We start from the raw sequence: 23392 nt of genomic DNA, 5'->3' as shown, positions 1-23392 counted from the left end.
GCAAATGGCTGGTTTCTATTTTTTTTATAACTAAAACGGAAACGTTTTAGGGGCTTCGTAGGGGCTACTGTGCCAATGAGGGCAGTTGAGCCCCCCGGGTCCCACCTATTTTTTCATTTATTTTTTTATTTAATTACTTATACCTTATTTATTTAATTTCTATAAATACACCATTTGTATATTTAAAAATATAATTCAAGAATTAAGTGTTTTAATTTTCAATTCAGTTAAATCAGAGCAAAGATCGTTTTTATTATTATTTTATTTTAAATGGTCATAATGAATTTTTTGGTTTAAGGCCTTTCAACAAATACCCTAAGACTCATTATTTAGTTTCAAAACTCTCTTAGGGTGTCCATTGAAAGGCCTTGGAGCCAAAAATTTACTAGATCCATTTAGGATGAAATGATCAGAAAAATAACAACTTTGCACCGGTTCAAACGGATTGAAAATTGAAACACTTATTTTAGTAACTATATTTTTTAATCTATAAAGGTCAAAAAAATAAAAATAAAACAGTCGGATAAACATGATCAATTAAAACACTTTTTTTTTCTCTCAATTACTTTACAAAGCCTAAAATTAGACTTGAACCTATTATTAAAGAGAGAAAAAAATTCAAACTGGAAAGAACGAAAAGGAAATAAAATGAAAAAAAAAAAGAAACTGAAAATAAAATGAAAAAAAAAAAACGAAACTGAAACTGAAAAGAAAAAGAAAAAAAAAAACCAAACGGTAAAGAAAAAAAGAAAGAAAGAAAGAAAAGAGAGAGAGAGAGAGAGAGAGAGAAGAGAGGGGGGTAGAATGGGAAAAGGGAGGTGAGGCCGGGGGGGGGGTGTGTCAGGGGGGGGGGAATAGCAAGTCTTAAGATGGACCCACCTCGAACATTGTGACAGAGATGGCAGTTTCGGTTTATGATAGCTACTCCATTAGTACGTACCAAATTACGCCGGGTCCTCCCTCTCCCTCTCTGTCTCCCTCTCTCTCTATCTAGACTTTCGATAGTCTCTCTCTAATCTTCATCCCCTTTCCAAAATAATTAGCATTAAAAAATCATACTCCAAGTTTTCACTTTCTCCGTGATGTGAATTCTTCTCTGCCCAAGCAACAAAAAAGTCTTCTCTTTCACACCTTCGTCGAATCGCACACCCATGGCTACATTGAAATAAAAGAACCTAGGGTTTTGACAGACCACACGCTCCAACAAAGGTTCGGTCTTTGATGTTCTCTTAACCCTTCTCTATCCTTTTCTTCATTGCAGCTTCTATTTTCCTGTAAATCTATCTGGGCTGGGTTTGTCTTCTTCGATCCATTTTCGATACCCAATTCAATCTGATTGGAAATTCCAGAAAAAAATGATTATTTAGCTGTTGGGTTTCTGTTATATCTGGTTATGAATGATTGAAGATCCACTTAATCAGTAGATTTTGGTATTTTGGGGATTTTTGAGTTGTTTTTTGGTACCATAGTTTTTAGGCGGTTTTCTTTGGTTGTTTTATGGGGGGCTGGGATGGAAGAGATTGAAGAAGAGCTGGGTATTTATTTCATCGAAATCGGTTTTTGTAGTTGGGGTATTTTTGTTAAAGAATGAATAAGGATCCATCAAATCTGTAAATTTTAGTGATTTTGTGCTGTTATTGTGTTTGGGTAGATTTTAGGGTTTTCTTTTGGGTTGGTATAGTGGGGTGAGATGGAGGAAGTTGAACAAGCTAACAGAAAAGCAGTAGAGTGTAGCCTTAGAGTTGTTAGACTCTTATCTCAGCCCCAAGATCAGACTCAGCTTAGAAATATAATGGTGGAAACAGGAGAGGCTGTGTTTAGGTTCAAGAGAGTTGTTTCTCTTCTTAATTCTGGATTGGGTCACGCAAGAGTAAGAAAGGTCAAGAAAATGCAAACCGCTTTCCCGCAAAACCTCCTGCTCGACAATCCGATTCGCAGAACAGATCATCAACCCCCGCATATTAATTTTCTTCAAAACCCAATTCAAGAAATGGGTTCTCATGTTAAAAGTTCTCTCGCGTTGGGGAACCCATTGTTTGATACGCCTTTGAATGGAAAAACCCCACTTCAACTTGCTCAGCAAATACCACAGGCAAAACACCACCATTTCATTCAACAGCAGCTGCAGAAACAGCAAGAGATGATCCAGCTTCAGCAGCAGCAGCAGCAGATGAAGCAGCAAGCGGAAATTATGTACCGTAGAAGTAATAGCGGGATCAATCTGAATTTTGATGGCTCCACGTGTACACCCACGATGTCATCCACCAGGTCTTTTATCTCTTCATTGAGTGTAGATGGGAGCAGTGTGGCTAATTTGGATGGGAGTGGCTTCAATTTAATTGGTGCAGCTGGCTCTTCTGGTCAAAATCCTCACCAACACAAGCGAAGGTGCTCTGGAAAGGGAGATGATGGAAGCACGAAATGTGGGAGTAGTGGTAGATGCCACTGCTCAAAGAAGAGGTTGACTTTTAATTATAAAGATTGGTCTCGCCTAGCCAATTTGTTATGCTCCTTAGTTATTAATTCCTTCCATTTGCTTCTTTTTGTTTGTGTTATCAAAGCAGGAAACATAGGGTGAAGAGATCAATAAAGGTACCTGCGGTCAGTAGCAAGCTTGCGGATATCCCTCCCGATGAGTATTCATGGAGGAAGTATGGACAGAAGCCCATTAAGGGTTCTCCTCATCCCAGGTATGTTCTTTTTTGTTTTACTAGACGCCTAGTAGTTTGGCTTGCTGCTGGTGTTGATGACTGTGAGATGCATATTTTTTCTTCTTTCTGCTGTCAATAGATTTTCCACTTTTAGTCTTGACTCTTGATGTCTTTTGTATCTTGTATGTGGATGGTAAGCTTATGCCCCAATCCCTCCCCCTTCGCTTACCAACTCACCCATTTCACAATGACATGATTTCTTTGCTTCTTCTCAAGTAGATACTGTATGTTGCTGCTAACTGACAAACTGGTGTCATAGTTGATTTGGGTATGTACTACAGAATCTAGACCAGTTTTTCAACGGCAAACATGTCAAAGTAGGCTCTTTAATTTACTTTTTGCAATATTTGGATCATGGTGGTATGTTGTATGTTGATGATGAATATGCTTATACGTGTACTTGTTAGTTTCTAGCCTCCTACAATTGTGGGGTTCGTTTGAACTTCAAGTTTGACTATTTTAGGAACTTAATTAAGCACTCTTTTTATTTTTGTGCAGGGGATACTATAAATGTAGCAGTATGCGGGGTTGCCCTGCAAGGAAACATGTGGAGAGGTGCTTGGAAGAACCCTCAATGCTTATTGTAACTTATGAAGGAGAGCATAACCACCCGAGATTACAACCACAAACCTAGAGGATGGCTTCGCAATGATTAGTTTCATGTTGGATCCAGCAGCACTCAATCATGATTTGCTTGGATCGCTCGTGTAGATACTTTTTGTCGTTTAAGCTTTAGATGCATGTGGAACAACTTTCTTGTATTCGGGAATTGGCACCGTGAGGCAAGCAGATTTGAAGCATGTCCAACAGAATTCTGTGAATTCTAACTGAATGATTGTGAGAACAGTCCTCATCGTGTATGGCATTCTCTCCTCTCTCAAACAGTTTAGGTTTTTTTTTTTTTTCGTCCATGGATTTTGGTTTCGATTATCAGAAATGTAACCTGGGTTTCTCTGGTGCTGCCTTTTAAGTACTCTCTCACATTTCGACAGAGGTTTCCATTTTAGAGAACTGCTCCTCGTATATTGATATTACTGGGTTAGGAATTCTAAAAGTAGGTGCACGAGTGATGAGTCCAATGGGACTGTTCCTTACTCCAATTATGTTTTTTTTTTGGGCTTGGAGAATCCTTTTTAGCTATTAATCTGGTGATGTGATTAATCGTTGTTGTCATTTACTTTTTTTATCGACGAGTCTGCGTGGAAAGGGATTTCTGCAATTTATCTTCCTCAGTTGACCAAAATGGGGGGCAATCAATTTTGATATTCTGTTTTTGATTTTTTTCCCTTTGTTCCATTACTGCGTGGGCTTTTCTGGAAGGAGAACAAATCCAATTCCAGAAAGTATTTGAAATGAATTCATTCCATTAGTATCCCTTACACTTCCGGGCGAGTTGTTTTCCCAAGTGAAAGTAGTGGAACAGATACTGCAAAGAGGTTTTTTTTTTTTTGGTTCTTTACTTCTCATTTACTTATGGCGTCTGAAAACTGTAAAGTCCGTGCTGAAACCATTGAACCTCTCTAACCAAACCAGGTTTCGAATGTTCTGTTTTTGTTTGATTTTTGTGTTTGTCAGAATTTTTTGCTCAACTGTTTCGGTTTTCCAAATTCTCTAATTGCGGGACCGGTGTGGTGTTTGATTTGTAGTACCATCGAACCAATTCGATGCCTGAAAATTTCTATCAATGCCTTTTTTACCCACTCGCTACTTATTTCATTGAATTGGTTAGGCAGTTGTGGTTGATTGAACTGGTTAGGCAGGGGCCTGTTGTGCCCACACCGCAACTGCCCATGACGTGAGTCAAATAGGGTCTACTCCTGCTCGTTAAAATTAATCCGAGACATTTACCTTTTTGCTTGTCAATGTCATTAGATCTCATTTGTTTTGAATAGGCGGCGTTAAAATTAAAGGTAATGTATTATGAGAAAATGACATATCTCGTAAAGCGAAAAATAAGTACTTAAAAAAAATCTTGGCAAAACGAAGATAATTTGAGCCAATTTTTTTTTTTAGTGATCTGAATATTGCTCCTATCATGTAGTTGACAAATCAAATTTTGTAATCATAGAATGAATGCATATATCATTGAAACTCCAACTGTCAGTTTTTCGAGCAATTTGTTTTAGCATCTTTATATGCCAAATCCCAAATAGAGCTGGTTTTTTACACACGAATTTGATCACTAGCGTCAACTCAATAGTGAGGATCACAAGAAGAGCATAGAAGAGCACGGAGAGACCAAGAATGGAGAAGAAGTTCTCCCCATCTGAGATTGGGGTAACACAAATCACCAGTCTGACAGTGAAAAACAAATCAAATGGTGGGGTCTTTCATTCAGCGGACACGAAGCCCCAGCCCACCATTACAGCAAGCAATAACTTGGATAGTCCGTTCGTATAGCAGAAATGATAGACTCAAGATCGTCTGCACTGAAAATTCGGTGCACTCATGTACCAAGTGATTTGAGATTCTGATCCTGCGGCTGAACATCAAAAATTTCGGTACAGAGGACGTTTGGCTGAAACTGACAATGTGCACCTAAAGCTTCGCTCCCAAGCACAGAGCCACTGAACCCTAATTGGGGCCACCAACAAACCCGTTTTGTTATTGCACACTTGAGCTAAAAAATTCATCATCTTACATGAGTCCGTGGTCAAAACTGGAGAAAGAGGAATACAGGATTTCAAAGCATCTCTTCATTTTTATTACTCTAGTAACAAGCAATGGGTAGAAACTGTGCCAACTACACTAGCACATGCTCACATGGTTACAAAAGGGCATTAGTTTGTCACCAGTTTGGAACCGAACTGCACCCCTCTCACCGAACCTCATCACATGAATGATCAAAATCGTTCTTTTTTCATGCTTCGTCATCCATATCGGGCCTCATCACACGAATGATTAGAATCGTTCCATTTTTATGCTTCATCGTTCATCTTTAAACATCAGCACATAAATTATTCCTGAAAATAAAACAATACGACAGAATCAACACAATTACATGGTTTCCTCGAATCTATTCTAAAAAGAAAATATGATTTTGAGGATACACTTCATGTTCGGAAACAAGTTTTATCTAACTAGTTAGCCAAAATTATGATTGATTCAATTTGTTCACGGAGAATCAACACAGAAAAATCTGTAAAATTAATGAGGCTCAAGGAAAGGTAAATATTTAACGATAACTAGTAAGATGACTTCGTGCAAGGCGCACAGTCTAGGCCCATTACAAAAACAAGTAAGCTAGAAGAAAATAGTTAAAACTTTCAAGTTAAGTTCGTTTAGCTAGTCATCTTATTTACTGTATAACATGGTATGGCAATTTACTTGTTTTGTTTGCTTATAGTAGCAAATTGCTAGTTTTTTCAGAAAAGAAAAAAGGCAATTTCTTGATCGGCATTTAACTAAATTGGTGAAATGATGATTCTTCAAGGGACATTTTTTACAATTATTAACAGAAACTACGTTGAAATGAGGGTTCAAGAGACTCACCATTTCATTTCACTGTTTTACATTCTCTTCCCATAATTTCACTGTGTCACACTGTTTTCTATTGTTTTTTGAATTTAGCATAACACCAAATTTCCTCAACTGCACCACAGTTTTCACTTGCTTAGTTCTACACCTTGTAACCATTTCTTACACGAGTTGTGAGACAGAAAAAACTTCATCCTTACAAGTTCGAAAAACCCAGAGGCTACTCCAAGTTCAAATGCCCACATACAATCCCTCTAAATTCTCGTGTCTATAGAAATTCCGGAGCATTCTAGTGTAGTCTAGATGTTTCCAGAAATGTCCGGAGAGATCCGGAAGACTCCTGAAAATTCCAAGAGAGGTGGCGATGATTTTTAACATGGGCTCGTTACTTGATGGTGTTTTGTTTTCACTGTCGGATTTCTTAAAAACAGATATGATTACAAGATTGGTAACACAAATAATTTTATTTACAAACAGTTCACAGTACAAGCTTTTGAGTTTTTAGGGTACTTAAAAAATTGAAATTCCATGTAACTATTTGATGAATCTATTGAATCAAATTCAAAAACTTGTGACAACTATAGCTCTAACATCGTAAACAAGATGCAATGTTTTTCCTTTTAACGGGGTTTCTTTTGTTTTTCCAATACGGTGTGTTTGGAATTTGTGGAAGGAAAAAGAAAAGAGAAAGAAAGTGAGAAAGTTATTACAAGGAAAATGTAATATCTTTCTTTCCTTAATTTCGCCGTAAAAAAGGAAAGACTAAAATATCACTTTCCCATGTTTTGGTTTAAAAGAACACATCAAAGAAAATGACTACATAAAACCATAGATAGAAAATGAGTAAAAAAAAGGAAAGGAAGAATAATATTCAAGTTGTTTTGTCTGGATTTCCTTCTTCCCCATTGGAAAAAAAAAAACCAATAAGGAAAATCATTATAGTCCTCTACTTTCACTTCCTTTTCCAGAGTTCCAAAGACAACCTAATTCTCTTCGAATCATGTTATTATTATCAAAGTTTCCTCACCTAAACGACACTAACTAGGAGCACGTGCGGTGATTCAGATCCAGGAGTGAGGTATCCAGAGGCCTTGAAGCCAAGATGAAAACAGGATGTAAAAGTTACAAATCCATGAACCCATCAAAGATTGCCTTTTTATTTATTTGTCACATCTAATATCGCTTGGAAAGTGAAAAATAAGGCTGTGAGCTAAAGACAACACAGTGCAACCCATTCTAATACCAGACCAATTTGTACTAAGTGGGGTGGGCCGCCGCCAGTTTCAATCAAATTTAGTAAATATAATAGTTAATTCGAACTGTATGGTTTAAGCTTCTTTCTGCTTCAAAGACTAGTATATTCCCATCATTGAAGAAAAGAAGACAAAGCGCGTAAAAAAACAATAACCCAGTTTAAGATAATCAGTAGACGTGCCACAGACATGCAAAATATACTTTGAGAGGACTATGAACCTGGAGAAGCGGGTGACACTGATACCAGGTCTGCCACGATTTGGAGGCTTTGTAAGAGATTGAGAACCCAGGAAATTCAGCCTTGATTTCAGCCTTTTTGAATGTCTTCCATTGTAACCCAATGACGCCGCAGGAACTACGATCATGTTGCAATTGATGTGTTTTAACTAGCTCCAGTTATTCCCCAGGAGGAACCTTCAGTTTCTGTTCCAAATCAACAGAATATAACTAATACCATCAATAGACACAGGTCATATAGTTTTCTTTCACTTTACCAATGTCTAGTATCATCAATAGCCAAACATGAACAACATTACAAGTGACCAAGTAAGTTTGCTAATCAATGTCCAAATATTAGTGGGGATCAATGCCATTAGATCTTTAACTAAATTCAGCTGATCTTCTGTTAAGCAAAATATGCCAACTGTTTGTGCAAACACATGCTAAACTGTTCTGAGCTGCACGATGATTGCAGCAAGTACAACATAATGACATGATTCAGTCACCTGAAAATTTGCGGTATTTGAAGAAAGTCACTCGCAACTTAACCACATAATATGGTACCTGATACAGAAAAGAGTAACATTACATCATCATGAGTGGAAGAATGCAATCAGATTAAGAAAAATATTAAACAGGCAGATATGTGATATAAAGGATAAAATAGGCAGGGAAAGTTCATGTACATGATCCATCCTCCTTCCAAAATTTCCACATATGCAAGTCTCTCACTATTACAGAAGTCCAAAAATTCTAGGGAAAGAGGAAGCCAAATAAAACTTTATAGAATGATGTGCTTCTCTCTCTAACCCACGATAGAGAGAGAAGCTCCTCCTCTCCAGCTTTCTTTTTAAAGTTCTTTCTTTGCCTAATATTTTGTGGTGCACACATGCTAGATGATTATACAGGTAAGATTTGGACTTGGTTAGTTTTCCATATGGTTTTTCTTCGAGTATTACCCCAAACAATTTGACAGTCTTAATTACGGGCATCAAAGGGAACTGCAGCATGAACTTTTGGCAGTTGGCCAATTGGATGGGCTCAAACCCAAAGAATGCCTAAGATTTACTTGGTCACCACGGTTGCTTAGCCACCAAAGTTTCATTTCCCATAATCAAGTGATCTAATGGCCTGCTTTGGAAGTTGGTATGATACATATCACAGCCTATACTTGTCATGTGTCATGGATTTAAGACCTTTGATGCAATCAGTAGATTCTCTCCTCCTTTTCACATTATGGGTCATCTCTTTCGTTCACTTCTCTTTTTCACATGATTAGACAGCATATTGTCGCAACATAATAAACCCAAGACAGGAGTATCATAACTGAAACAACATTATCAGAGTCAAACTTGAAGAAATTCTAATAACCAACGAGCATGATAGTATCAAAGTATCCAATGAGCAAGCTATTAATCGTGACAAAGAAACTATCATTATATCTGTAACAAAGGCTAAGTATCAGTTATAGCAACAAGGTATAAGGCACAGCCATAAGAGGGCACAACATTTGCCTAAGCAATTAGCCACCCAAGGAAGCAAAGTAAATCTTCACTGTTGGAAAACAGTTTTGGTAAAAGTTTATTACAGTGGCCTGAACAACTACTCCTGGTATACCCACCAATAGCATTGTTTTCTATACATGGAAGCAAACACCCTGTAGGTACTACCAGACCATTTCAAAAGCCTAACATTTCAAAAGCACTAAACAAACAAAATGTAAGGGGGACATAAGACCATGGGGCACAATTTGGTATCCAAATGGTGGAGTACGTAGTATTTAAGAAGTTATCATGGCTTAAAAGGAACTTCTACGGAACAATAGCACTAAGTCATGTGTATCTCATGATAACCAAACAACATCCAGTCTATTGGTAAAATCAAATGATGAAGGAATGGGAGGAGGTTTATTTAACAGCAAAACCTCCAGCAAAAGAATGTTACAAGACAGTAAATGTCGTGAAACCAGCACACACACACACACACACAAAAGAGCACTTCCAAACACCTGGCATGAACTAACCGCTCCAACAGAATTAATGGATCCCCAAAATAAAATCACCTTTACACACGATTTCAAAAGGTAAGTACCTCAAGATTTTCGACAATTGCCCAACTACAATGATTGCGATAAGTGTCCACATACCACCATAAAACAGATTGACTTGAAGGAAATCAGAAGCTTGATTAGAAGAGAAGGGAAAGAAGATGCAATACAAAAATGGAAAAAAAATGACGGGCAAATAAATTGATGCAAACCTTGCCCAAATAAATAGTTCACCAAAACGAAGCGCAAGATCATGTGTGTTAACTCTCAGGCCAAGTGGCCAAATATGGCTTGCACTACCATATTTAATTAAGGAAGTACCCGAATTTTCTACCTTCCCATATAAAAGTTCAACACAGAGTCAAACAACTGCAAATCTAACAATCCAGAAAGCATAGGTTTATAAACAAAATTCCAGCTACCTACACTATATGTAACGAAGGTGAACACCACTTACAGCCTTTCAAAATTACTTGATCATAGCCATGGGCTTTCACTTCGAACCTCGTTGAAACTTAAGATCGTGTTAATTGACAAATGCAAAAATTGATAGACAACAATACCGAGATTGAGAGCCCAGCTACATAATGTCCAATCATTTCAGCCTTGATTGAATATCTTCACTTCGTAAACCCCCCTGATGCAAACACGCATTTCAGGAACTATCTGTGATCATGGTGAAATCGATGGGTCTTAACTAACTCTGTCTTTTCCTCTGGTGAAGCCCCCAGTTTCTGTACCAAGCTAAAACAATGTTACTAATACGCTCCATATAACTTCCTTTCACTTGAACAATGTCAATAAACTTAATACATACATAGAAAAACATGAATGTCATTACAGGCGACCGAGTGAGCTTGCACATCTATGTGAGACCATCTTTAAATATCAGTAGGGATCAACCCTAAATCTTTCACAAAAATTCATGTGATCTTCTGTAATACAGAAGATTTTAACTGCGTTTCCACAAATAGATGCTAAACTGTTCTGGCCCTTCTGGGCTACACAATGATTTCAAGTATAAATAGTGGCATGCATATGTCACCTCAAAATTGTTTTGTTGTGAGCTTATTTTGTGGTCAAGAAAGACATTCTCAGCTTAACCAGAGAATGGGTAAGGTTTAGACTTGGCTACCTATCCATGAGGTCTTTCTTCTATATCATATCACAAGCGTCAAGGGAACTGGCCCATGAACTTTTGGCAGTGGACTAATTGAATGGGCTTGACAGGAAAGAATGCTCCAAGTCTTAACCAAATATTGGGTAACCAAGATTTACTTGGTCACCGAGGTTGCTTGGCTACCACTCATCACTTTCGTTCTCATCTCTTTTTCACGTTATTAGACAAAATACCAAGGTAACATAAAAAATTTCCAACAAGACAGGAATTATCATAATTGAACTACAATGTTCCGGGAGGCAAACTTGCAGAAATGGTAACAAACGCTAATGTAACAGATTGAGGCATTTATATTGCCGACAAAAAAGTAACCCAGTATCCAAAGAGCATAATAGATATTGAAGGCACCCTGTCAATAAAGAAACAATTATACCTGTAATGAAGGCAGTTATTGTTGAAAGCAAGGTCAAAATGGCGAGGGAACTACATTTTCTAGGCTTGTAAGAGATTGAGAACCCAGCAACATAATGACCAATCATTTCACCCTTGATTTCAGCCTGATTGAATGTCTTCCCATTGTGAAACCCAATGAACCACCAATCACTTCAGGAACTATGATCATGTTGCAGTTGATGGGTCTTAACTACCTCCGGTTTTCCCCAGGTGGAGCCTCCAGTTTCTGTTCCAAGTCAACACAGAATATTGATACCCATGTTAATACCATCAATAGACATAGTTCAGACTCACTTTACCATGTTAACACCGTGAATAGACACTAGTGATCGTGATTATAAGTGACTGAGAGTTTGCGCAACTTTTTGAGACAATTCCACAATATCAGTACAGATTATACCAGTAGATCTTTGAGGGGTTCGGTTTCAAACCCAAAGAATGCTCCGAGTCTTGACCAAGTACTTGACTGCCAAGATTTCCTTGGCCACCAAGGTTGCTTAGCTACCAAAGTTCTGCTTCCCACAAACAAGGGATGTGCTGACCTGCTTTGAAATCTGATACATACTCGCCTATACTTGTTATGTGTGAAGGTGTTTACACCCATTTTTGGCCAAAAATCAGGAAATGGATTTACGGGTTAAAAGGTAGCCTCGAGGGTCGAGGCCCTAGCCTTGAAAGACCTTACGACCAGTTGCCCACGAATTAGGGCCGGTTCTTAAGAAATGATGGGCCTTCCATATACGCCTAAATCAGTCAAAGGCCTAAGGCTTGAATCAGTCCACCAAGCCTGAGTATTTCGTCCAGGCCTAACCCAAATCCCTAGAAGTAACAAAGGCCTAAGAAATGGGCCCAAATTGGTAAAAGCCTTGGTTTTCTCACCAGGCTTGGGCTCAGAAGGCTTACATTGGGCAAAGGCCCATGATTTACCAACAAGTTCAGGCCCAATTGATGAAAGGCCCACTACTTTAAGAGCATCGTTAAAGCCTTTAATGAGCAATTAGGGGGCCTTAAACTGCTCACAAGTAGCTCAAAGGCCTTTCGCAGCTCACAAGCAGCTCAAAGGCCTTACGCAGCTCACAAGCAGCTCAAAGGCCTTAAGCTGCTCACAAGTAGCTCAAAGGCCTTAAGCTGCTCACAAGCAGCTCAAAGGCCTAGAATATTCCTGATAGGCAGGTCTGGGTAAGCTGCTCACAAGCAGCTCAAGGTCTGAACTGGTGGGACCCCATTCTTCAGCATGAAGCAAGGCTAGAGACAGGTGGCGCACATGCAGCCCTTGGAGCTGTTGGTGAATGATTCATGCAGACCTAAGCAAGCTGCTCACAAGCAGCTCATCCAGGTCTGGTTAATCCTTTGTTTCTGGATCCTTCTTCCGTGAAAGATGAACCTCAGAGGATTTAGAGGGCCCACAAGTATGCAAGGTCCAATAAAATGATAAGAAAGGCCTGGTGAAGTATTGGTCTGCAGCTGTGGTGGGCCCGGAATGGCCTGGATACTGCAGAAACTGAAATTTTCTTTGCCTTTTTTCAAAGTTATATGCAGAAAAGAAGGATTTTTCAAGCCTTTGCCCTTTTCTTGGAGTAAAAGGCACATTTTGTTCAGATAGTAACCCCTCATTGGAGCATTTCGAAGCTGCTTAAGCTCAAGCCTCTGATAGAAGGCCATGTGGCAGCCATGCATTGGAGCATTTTGAAGCAGCTCAAGGCCTGTAGCTCCTATAAATCACAGTTTTGAAGGCCTTGGCAAAGGTCCACAACCATCAAAGCCCATGGCTTATCCAAATTTCATTTCATTTATCTTTTAACTATTTTTATCTTTCGGTCCCCGACCATCAAGCCCACGGCTTATGCATATTTACATTTCAATTATCTTTTATCTTTAGGTCCCCGACCAATCAAGCCCACGGCTTACCCAATTTATCTTTCAATTATCTTTAGTTTCCCGTTCAATCTAGCCAAGCCTAGATTTTATTTCATTTCCTTGTAATCAGACTTTATTAAACCGTTAATGAAGTCCTTTTATTTCTGTTTTAGGCCTTGCTCTACCTTTCTTTCCATTTTTTCACACGATTAGGAAATTTTAAGTCCTTAGCCCGCAAAGGCAAGCCCACGGCTTATCTAAATTGCATTTCAATTATCTTTCAATTATCTTTAGTTTCCCGTTCAATCTAGCCAAGCCTAGATTTTATTTCATTTCCTTGCAATCAGACTTTATTAAACCGTTAATGAAGTCCTTTTATTTCTGTTTTAGGCCTTGCTCTACCTTTCTTTCCATTTTTCACACGATTAGGAAATTTTAAGTCCTTAGCCCGCAAAGGCATACCACGAACCTCTTCACGGTCTCCACCCTTAGGCCGTGCACTTTCGTCCAGTTAGAAGTCAGATTAAGGCTTCCAGGCCTTGATACGAATTTGGGCAGCAATCCTGCCCTGGCACGCCCGCATCAGGCCTAGAACTGCACTACTCGTTGTTCCTAGGCCAATTGTTACATTTTCGGAAGAAACAGAAGGATCAAAGACCTTTGACGAAATCGGTTAGATTAACTTCACCTTTTAACATTACTAGTCATCTCTTCTGTTCACTTCTCCTTTCCACAATATTAGACCAAATATCAAAGCAACGTAATGATTTCCCAACAGGACAAGAGTTTCATAATCAGAATACAAAGTTGTCGGACGCAAACTTGAAAAAATTCTAGTGAACATTAACGTAGGAAGGTGAGGCATTTTTTCTCCACAAACTTGGAAAGAGATTATATTACCGGAAAAAAAATATCGAAGCATCCAAAGAGAATGATAGTAATTGAAGGGACCCGGACAATGGCAAAAACTGCTATACCTGTGACGAAGGAAGCTCTTGTTTAAAGCAACGCAGGATAAGGCAGAGTCAAAACGGGGAGGGACTACATTTGTCTAAGCAATGAGCCAACCAAGGAAGCCAAGTAAGTTCTCAACATTTGGGGAACAGTTTTGCAAAAAGGGTTATTGCAGTGGTCCGAACAGCTACTTCTGTGCAGTTCCGTCTCAAACACCCTTTAGGTACTACACGACCATTTCAAAAGCCAAACAATTCAAATGCACTAGACAAACAAAATGTATGGGGGCCCTAAGACCATGGGCACAATGTGGTTTCCAATTATTCAAAATATTGGAGTTGTATTTTAAGACGTAATCATGACTTCTACTGAACAATAAGACGATTGTAACAATGAGTATCTTATGATGACTAAACAACAACCAGTCTCTTGATCCAATCACATGAACAAATCGGAGGAGGTTTGTTTGATAGCAACACCTCCAGCAAGAGAATTTTAGAATCCCTTTAAAAGACATAAAACAGACACACACAAAAAAACACTTCCAAACACTGGGCATGAATTAACAACCCCGGTAGTATCAAACTATCAATAGATCCCCGAAATTAAACAACGTTTACCCAAAATTTCAGCGAAAAAAAATCAGTAACTCAAAAATTCCACAATTGCCCCGCTAAAGTGATTTGCCGATAAAATGACCAAATACAACGATAATGCAGATTAATCAGAAACCAAAAAATCCAATGCAGCTTCGTGGCACATAAATTCTCTGAGACATAGCCCAAAAAAAAATTTCGCCAAATCAAAGCACGATTCTCGTGCGTGGTAACTCTAAAGCCAGCTACGGCTTGCACCGCTGACTGCAGTGTGTAATTAAGGAAGTACCAGAATATTCTAGCTTCCCATAAAACACTCCAACACAGCATCAAACAACTGCAAACCAAACAAGTGACAACACATTCAACATGGCATTCTAAATTCCAGATACCTACACTAGACGCAACAAATTGTGAACCCCATTTACAGCCAGTGGTAGAGCTATTGTGGGGCCAGATGAGGCCCAGGCCCCAAACATTTTTTTATTTGTACGTATAGTTTGCCTAATTTTGGTAGATATTTGTAAAAGGATTATAAACTTTCAACCATACTTAAAAGAGTAAGAACAATTTTCGTGTTCAACACATTAAATTTTCATCTTGAACACAATAAATTTTCAACCATAACTAAACAATACTCGAGATCAATTATTCAAGTAATTGAAATCGTTCCATAAAAACTCAAATTACCAGATTTAATATCGCAAAAATAACCGTACGGTACCCTATTATTTTCATTGTTTGGCCCCCTTAGACTTCGATTCTTGGCTCCACCACTGCTTACAGCCTTTCAGAGCGAACTGCTTTCGCTCCGAACCTCGTTGAAACCTAAGCGTTAAATAAGTATAAACCTATCGAGAACAATACAAAAGCTGATTCCATAAAAGAAATACACAAGCATGCATTAGTACATGTAAATATGTATACACCCTCGCCACATTCGATGGGAACATGTCAAATTCAAGTTAAATACGACTCATACGAACAAGGCAATGAGAGATGACAAGTGAACGTATGGCGGATACGAGGTCTTACCAGAGACTGCTGTCTGGAGGTCCAAAACCCTAGCCGTTGGGATTTCGTCAATCGGGATTTTGGTAACGAACGGTTTAGGGTTTAAGGATCAATGCACAGTATTTATATGCCAGCTGCGGTCTGGACCCGACACTATTTGGCGGGAGTCTAAAAATCACAGACTCGTCCCGAAAATAGCAAGCCAATTGGTTTTTTGCTTTTTGTTTTTTTTACTTATATATTAAAAAAAACTAATTTGTTATTTACGCGTCAATTTTTTTTTGTGAATTATTAGTTCGACGCGATGAATTGAAAAAGTAAAAAATTATCGTGTAAATCTAAAAAAATTGAATAAAGACGAAAAAATTAATTTATTGACTTATTTTTGTCTTTATTAAAAAAAATTGAATTTCAATGATAATTTTTTACTTTTTAGATTCATCTCGTTATGATGACACAATAATTCACAAAAAAATAAGTCAATTGACTTATTTAGCTAAAAAAAACTCTAACTCTAAGGAAATTGACGGCCACGCGGGCCCAGTTTTGTCCGCACGGGATGATCCAAGCCATTCAATAATTTTGAAAAAAATAAAGAGCAAGTGAGCTCTTGGAAAATTAGCTCAATCTGAATAAACGGCTCAGTTTTTTTTATGGGCCCAATTGATTTTTTTTATTATTGAACAGCTTGGGTTATCTGTGCGGGACCGAAAATGGATCCCGCGTGGCCGTTGGTTTCCCGTCAGTATCCGTAGGGATCTGGATCCTCTGTGAGGATGGTGTGAGAATTTTCATGAAATCCAGATCGTCCATCTTAATGATCAATAGTCCGGATTATAAACAAAGTTCCGGGGGAGAGGAATCTCACAGAGGATCCAGATCCTTTCCGTGGCAGCTTTGCTCATTCCCAGCTGTAGATTTCATTTAGATTTTCCCAATGAGATGCCCAGCTGGAAATTTATTTTGATTTTTCCCATTTATGAGATGCCTAGCTGGAAATTTATTTTGATTTCCCCATTTATGAGATGCCCAGCTGGAATTTTACGGGTTATATAAATCCTATTTAAAGATTAAGGTCTGACGTCGATTATGTAAATAGTTTGGATTTCCTAATAAATGTGGGATTTACGTCAAAATCCCGGAAAAAGGATGGAAATAATCTTGCATTTTAACTACTCGAGTAAAGTACAACAAAATCTGGCCGCCAGATTACGTTTGTGCCCAATCCTACTTTTGAGACACGTCTCCAACACGGTTAGAGCCATTCCATTTTTTTTTCTGATGAAAAAAACGACTTTTATCTCCCAATATTTAATGGTTTAAATTTTCTTATTAAATTTGTGTTATTTTGTGATTAAACTCTCGATTTGGCAAGCAGAATCTCGATAGTAAAAAATATTACAAATATAAAAGAAAAATCACAAAAGACAAAATGAATAATTCCAATATTTTAATAAAAAGATAAATAACAATTTGCCGATAAATACTGGTGTTAAATAATAATTGATTTAATCCAAACGCGTCCTTAGGTAAATTTCAAAATAACGCAACTCCGATGAATGCAATGTAATTCAAAACTCTACAAATTGGAGATGCGGCTCTCAAACGACTTAAAGAAACGATGAAAATGATTTTGGAACGATAAAAATAAAAATAGTCATAGTGAATTTACTTCTCATAATCGCCCACCCTTTGCTCCTCCTTCTCTCTTCTTTCTCTCTTTAAACTTTCCAGAGCTAGGGTTCCATTTGGCATCTTCCACCTCCACCCTCCCCTTTTTCTCCTCTTCCTCTACACCTCTCTCTCCCCTCCTTCCGGCGCCGTAGACTTCGGATCTCCCACATCCTTTCCAGCTTCGTAGTTTTCAGCCCAAGCGATCTCGGCGACGTAGCTCAGCTCTAGCAGCTCATGTGTCGTGGTGTCTTCCACGGCGAGCTCGGATCTGGTTCATTGTGATTCGGAGGCAATCGTGCTCTTTTGGCTTTCAGTTGGTAGGTAATAATTAGGGTTTGTGGAGGATTAGGAGATAGTCTATTTTTTAGGCCATTTTTTTGCCTCTTCTTCTCTGGCGAGGTGGATTTTTGTCCCAGTCTGGTCTCTCCAGATCCAGTGGGTGTTGGTGGTGGGTAATATGTATATATTTTTTGTTGTGTTGTGGCCGCTGGATCTCGTTTTCGGTAGTAATGTTGTGGTGTGGTTGGTTGTTGTTGGTATCTATTGTCTGGTTTTGGCCGCTTCCGGTTCTGCGGCCATTGATCAAGTTTTTGTGGTTTGGTCTCTATCTAGACTAGTTTTACCAGATCTTGACTTGTGTGCTTGCAAAGAGGTCTGGTTTGTTGTGGGTTGTTTGGTCAACTACTGCGCTCGAAGTGCCAGCAGAAACTCGCACTTGAGCATCCCTTTGCAGCTGTGAGGGATTCGTCCCTTACGCCGTAAATGCCAACATTAGCCATTTAAAGGACCAATCTAATGGTTTGAGCTCTAGGTTGCTCATCTGCCGATTCTAGGATGGACCCTACGTCGCATCGCGCTTGTCTGCTTTTGCAGTAATGCGTCTTTGTGCTTGAATGCCCATTTGTGATTTTGCTCATTTTCCTAATTTTCAGTAGATTTAGCTCTTATTGACTGTTATGATTATTTCATGTAAGTGCCGTTAGCCTTATTGGAATGACATATGCTATTGATCAAAAGAAAAACTATATTTACTTCTCATTATACAAGTTACTCCATATCCAAGGAATACAAATTACGAGCAATTCATAAAATCTGGTTGAGTTGCAAGTCATGTGCAATTCAAGGCAGTGATGGTACGTTTCATATCATATATAGAAGTGATATATGTGTAAAGCTCCTACTTCTAATTTATTAGGAACACCGTGACATGATTGCGTGTGTTTGTTCATGTACATGAATGTATAAATGGTCTAGACATGGCAGCGTCGTCCTTAAGATAGTTGAACGCCCTTCTCATAGTCAACTTAAAGTATGAGAATTGTTAATATGGATTTCCAGTTTGTTCTTTTGATTGTGTAAAAGACATAGAAAGTGATTCTAGCAAGAAAGAGTCATGGAATTGTCAATTTGATAATCCTAACCTACCATGCCACATCATCGTAAGAGTTTGTTATTTGCTTCGTTCCTTATCAATGAGCATTTAGGACACGATAAATTTGGTTGCATTTTAAATATCGCCCCAATGATATCATCAATCATCAAGTACACTCAACTTCTAATTTAACAAATGTTAACATTTATTTTGTGCCCAATTGAGTATTCAACTTCTTCAACTACACAATCTCGTGTCTTCTCAATTAGAGCTTCATGGATTGGATTAAATAACAAGTTGGTTTAACAAGATTTATTATAGTCAAGAAGAAAAAGGCTTGGGAATGGAATGATAAGTTGAGCCAGCATCAACTAATTTGTTGCGAGCTAATAGATAATCACTGAAATGACCCCAAGAGATGAACGAGAACCTCCAATTGCTTGAAGGTATATTAGGGCAAACCTCCTCATCCTCAAACATGAGCAATATCCGTCATTAACGCCATCAATTTCACATGACAAGAATGACATTGCACTTGCTTAGTTTTCCACATGTGATTTTCAATTACACGCATATGTTAGCTGAACACTATAATATCACACATTTAGAAAAAAACGCGTGAACAAAAATATCGATGACACTATTAGCCAAGTCAAGTACTTGCATGTGTTATTTGTTGGTGTGACACATTTACAACATCATTTTGAGCATTGGTTAAAAGAATGACTCATATGATTAACAATGACCAAGATAATTTATTAAATGTATCTTTTGCACTACTTTAGCGATTTTCAGCACATATACAAGGAAAAAAAAAACTTTTTGTCAATGATGGAATGTTATTTTAATGATAATTTTGAACTTCAATGTCCTTTGATGCTATGTAACTGGTTTGTTACTTTCATAAAAGTAGCGAGTCAAATATATGTTCATTCATTACATATTTACGTAGACACAAAATTTCTATCTGCACCAACAAAGTAACTTGAATAAAGTAAACTGTATATCATTACGAGTAATATCTCCGTAAGCATATGAAACTACATAAACTACAAATAAAAAACTTGCTAGTACAATGTAAAACTTTGTCTAAAAACATCTTTGACACTATACAAAGATAAGACTATATGATCTTTTAGTCTATATTTGGTTAATATGTCTCCCATCTTTAGAACTCATATGTGGTTTTAAGAATAGTGTTTCATACATTCACATAAATAAAATTGGCCGCAACACACAATAAAATGATGAGCGCACGTAGAAAAGTTAAAAAGTCACATGCCCTTTATCTTTAGAACTCATATGTGATTTAGGAATAGTGTTTCATATATTTATATAAATAAAATTGGCCGCAAAGCACAATAAAATGATTAAAACACATAGAAAAGTTAAAAAGTCACGCATTTGTTTGATTTTGCTGGTTGGAAATGGTGACGACGTTAAGTTGTTGAGAAATAATCGACGCCATAGCACCTTCAAATGGCATGTAGGAGGCTAATGATATTATTTTGACTTATTAGTAGAGTTAAGTTGCATGGAAACGTTACGAAGAGCTAAACTTAACTGCAAATGTTACAAAACCAAACACATTCCTATTTTATGGAGTAAGATTGAGATCAACAAGGAGTTGATCGAACTAACTAGAAGAATTTAGACATTCCAACTATGCCACCAAGTCATTAAATAAACAACTTTTAACTGACTATAACGGTGATTGTTAAATTGTTTCTATTAGGACTTGGGTTAATTTACCAACCGCTTAGAATTAATGTTTTTAGGTTGATCATAAGTCTGCATAATCACCACAATAGGAATGGTTGCAATTGATTTTGGTTGATGAGATAAATATCACTTTGTATATCATACTTGGCCTAATTATAAATTTGTTCATCTTCTTCCATCTCGTAACGAATAATTTTACAGTCAAAACAAATTCAAATTTCACGATTCTTGAACCAACGGATTCATCTACAAGCCTATTATCACATCTGGTTCCAAAATTTCATTTTACTTCCAAGCATTCTTCTTAAACACCTCAAAACCTCAACAAACTCCAACCAAACTCTCCCCATGACCAATGTACCTTCAAACCTAGAATTCTCCCAACTCCCTCATCACCTTGGTCCGAGTGAACCCTCATTGTGAAGCTGACATAATTTCCTACAAGACCCAAAAAACCGCATGAAATTCCATTCGGTACAGCTCGAGTTATGATCAAATCAGTGGAGCACAAAAACACACCTAAAGTCACCTAAACAACCTCCTTTCCTACAAACCCCCATCCAAGGTTCATTTTCCATCGCTCTTAACCGTCGATAACAAAATATCCAACGACCTACATTTAAAATTTCCCAAAGCCAGCGATCCGCGTGCCGCTTCTTCCACCAATCAGCGCTCGGCTCCTGGGCATGTCTTCTCTTACGCTTTACTATTTAAATCTGCTCAATTCCGTTCATCGTCCTCACACCACCACCGGAGAAAAACAAATTCCCATCCAAATTTCAAATCCTTTGTCCAGCCCCAGCCCTAACCCTAATCCCAGTTGAATTCCCAAATGGCGACTGAAGAAGTAGTTGTGGCAGTAGAGACGGTTCCGGCGGTTACTGAGCCGGAGGCTGCGGAAGAACCGGCGCCGGCGCCGGCGAAGGCCAAGAAGGAGGCGAAGCCGAAGAAAGCTCCTGCTGCTCCGAAGAAGAGAAAAGCTTCCACTCACCCTTCTTACATTGAGGTACTACAAATTTACGCATAATCAATTATCTTCTTCTTCTTCTATTTTGGTTGTGTGTTATTTTGATAATTCAGTTGTGTGACTAGCGGAGATTTAGGCGTAATTAGAGATTAGTTAGTGATTTGATTTTGGAATTTGTAGATCTGATTTTTGTTTATGTGACGGTGCAGATGATAACGGAGGCAATAGTGTCGTTGAAGGAGAAGAACGGATCGAGTCAGTACGCGATAACGAAGTTTCTGGAAGAGAAGTACAAGGACTTGCCGTCCAACTTCAAGAAGTTGCTGTTAGTTCAATTGAGGAAATTGACCGCGTCTGGTAAGCTCGTGAAGGTTAAGAACTCTTATAAGCTTCCGGCGAGCAAGACTCCTGCGCCAGCCTCGAAGCCGAAACCGGCTGTTGTTAAGAAGAAGCCGGCTCCTGCTGCGAAGCCGAAGGCCAAGGCGCCCGAGAAGAAGAAAGCCCCCGCGGCCAAGCCGAAGCCTAAGGCAGCCACGAAGCCGAAGCCGAAAGCTGCTCCTGCTAAGCCGAAGGCAGCGGTGAAGCCGAAAGCTGCTCCGGCTGCTAAGCCTAAGGCAGCTGCGAAGCCGAAAGCTGTGGTGAAGCCCAAGGCGGCTGCTGTGAAGCCCAAGGCGGCCCCGAAGCCGAAGGCCAAGGCGAAGCCACCGGCGAAGGCGGCTAGGACGTCGACTAGGACTAGTCCGGGGAAGAAAGTGGCGGCGGCTCCTAAGCCGGTGGTGAAGAAAGCTGCGGTTAAGAAGGCGCCGGTTAAAAAAGCTCCGGCAAAGTCGCCGGCGAAGAAAGTAGCTGCAACGAGGAAGAGGAAATGAGGGGTGAGAGAGTAGAGGGTAGTGTTGTAAATGTCTTGATCTTTATGGGTGTGTTTGGATTCGTGCACCCATACAAACATAGCGTCTGATCTTGTTTCTTTGCTGTTTTTCGTTTTTTTTATAATTCCTTTTCGATTTAGGGCTTGTAGTTGTAATCGATTCTGAGGTGATTCACAGTATTTAGCTTGTAGTTCTTTCTATGCGTGCTAATTGGAGTTACTACATTGTTGGTATATCTACTGTGCGTTTTAGTTATTGGCATCCTTTTAATTTTGTTGAATTGTTTCGATTTGAAGATTAACCTGAATGACAATTGACAAATGCAAGCGTTTCAAAAACATTTTCTAGGGTATTTGACTATTTGTTATGTTACCATCTCGTGGGATACAAGGATACCATACCTCGTTGAACTATTTTGGCTGCTATAGCTTAGGGTAAAGAAATTGAAGAAGCTTTCAGGCTCTCGGTATAGCTACTACTATTAGCCCTTCACATCTAATTTATCAATGGAGCATTCTTTCTTTGATACAGTCATTGTTGGTAGCATTATCTGCACTTCGGTTGTGTAACCAGAGATTTGATGCCGAAGGGAATTCTGATTGTTTGATTAGAGGATTCATCAATATAGCTGATTGTTGAGTGTTATCCTTGACTGACATGGATATGGTTCTTGATTCTACATTCCTTCTTCCCCTTCTCCCAACCCATGAAAATGCACGTCCATATCTGCACCCAGACACTCTTTTCAGGCTTTGTCACAGAGATGCTTGACAGATTAGGGTTGCGGTCAATAGTTTTGAACCAAATCCCATCCCATTATGTAAGCAAGGTAAAGATTTCCTCAACATTGTTTATTGCTGGCTTGAAACTTGTACATCATAATTGATTGAGGTTTTTTCCTGTTTCAAGGATATGGAAGAAAGAGTTGAATTGGGGTCATGCAGAAGGTATCGGTAAGTTTTCTACTCCTTAAACTCTTGATTGGCTAATTGCGGATCAAAGATATGTGTGATTAATCTATTTCTTAGTTGATAGTTTCAGAAACCTGTTTGGCAACTATCAATTTTGTTCATCCTGAGCTTTCTA

General features: G+C 38.7%; 2 protein-coding genes and 1 long non-coding RNA gene across 3 annotated transcripts; 2 read left to right on the top strand and 1 right to left on the bottom strand.

Annotated features, from left to right (window-relative positions):
* Positions 1-946: 946 nt before the first annotated feature.
* LOC131321773 (probable WRKY transcription factor 21) lies at positions 947-3702 on the top strand. The gene is made up of 3 exons (XM_058352723.1): positions 947-2460; positions 2565-2690; positions 3210-3702. The coding sequence occupies exons 1-3, from the start codon at positions 1691-1693 to the stop codon at positions 3343-3345; spliced, it is 1032 nt and encodes a 343-aa protein (XP_058208706.1). The 5' UTR covers positions 947-1690; the 3' UTR covers positions 3346-3702.
* Positions 3703-5289: 1587 nt separating this feature from the next.
* On the bottom strand, positions 5290-15876 carry LOC131321801 (uncharacterized). Its single transcript, XR_009198632.1, has 5 exons — positions 15724-15876; positions 11262-11507; positions 8168-10442; positions 7662-7865; positions 5290-5674 (listed from the first exon to the last, which is right to left on the bottom strand). It is a non-coding gene; the product is annotated as an uncharacterized LOC131321801 (long non-coding RNA).
* A 5258-nt stretch (positions 15877-21134) lies between these two features.
* LOC131321780 (histone H1) lies at positions 21135-22539 on the top strand. The gene is made up of 2 exons (XM_058352730.1): positions 21135-21476; positions 21647-22539. The coding sequence occupies exons 1-2, from the start codon at positions 21303-21305 to the stop codon at positions 22304-22306; spliced, it is 834 nt and encodes a 277-aa protein (XP_058208713.1). The 5' UTR covers positions 21135-21302; the 3' UTR covers positions 22307-22539.
* Positions 22540-23392: the final 853 nt, after the last annotated feature.

The sequence above is a fragment of the Rhododendron vialii genome, chromosome 1a, assembly GCF_030253575.1.
Source record: "Rhododendron vialii isolate Sample 1 chromosome 1a, ASM3025357v1".
NCBI classification, from domain to species: Eukaryota; Viridiplantae; Streptophyta; class Magnoliopsida; order Ericales; family Ericaceae; genus Rhododendron; species Rhododendron vialii.
This window is presented reverse-complemented; position numbering and strand designations above follow the sequence as displayed.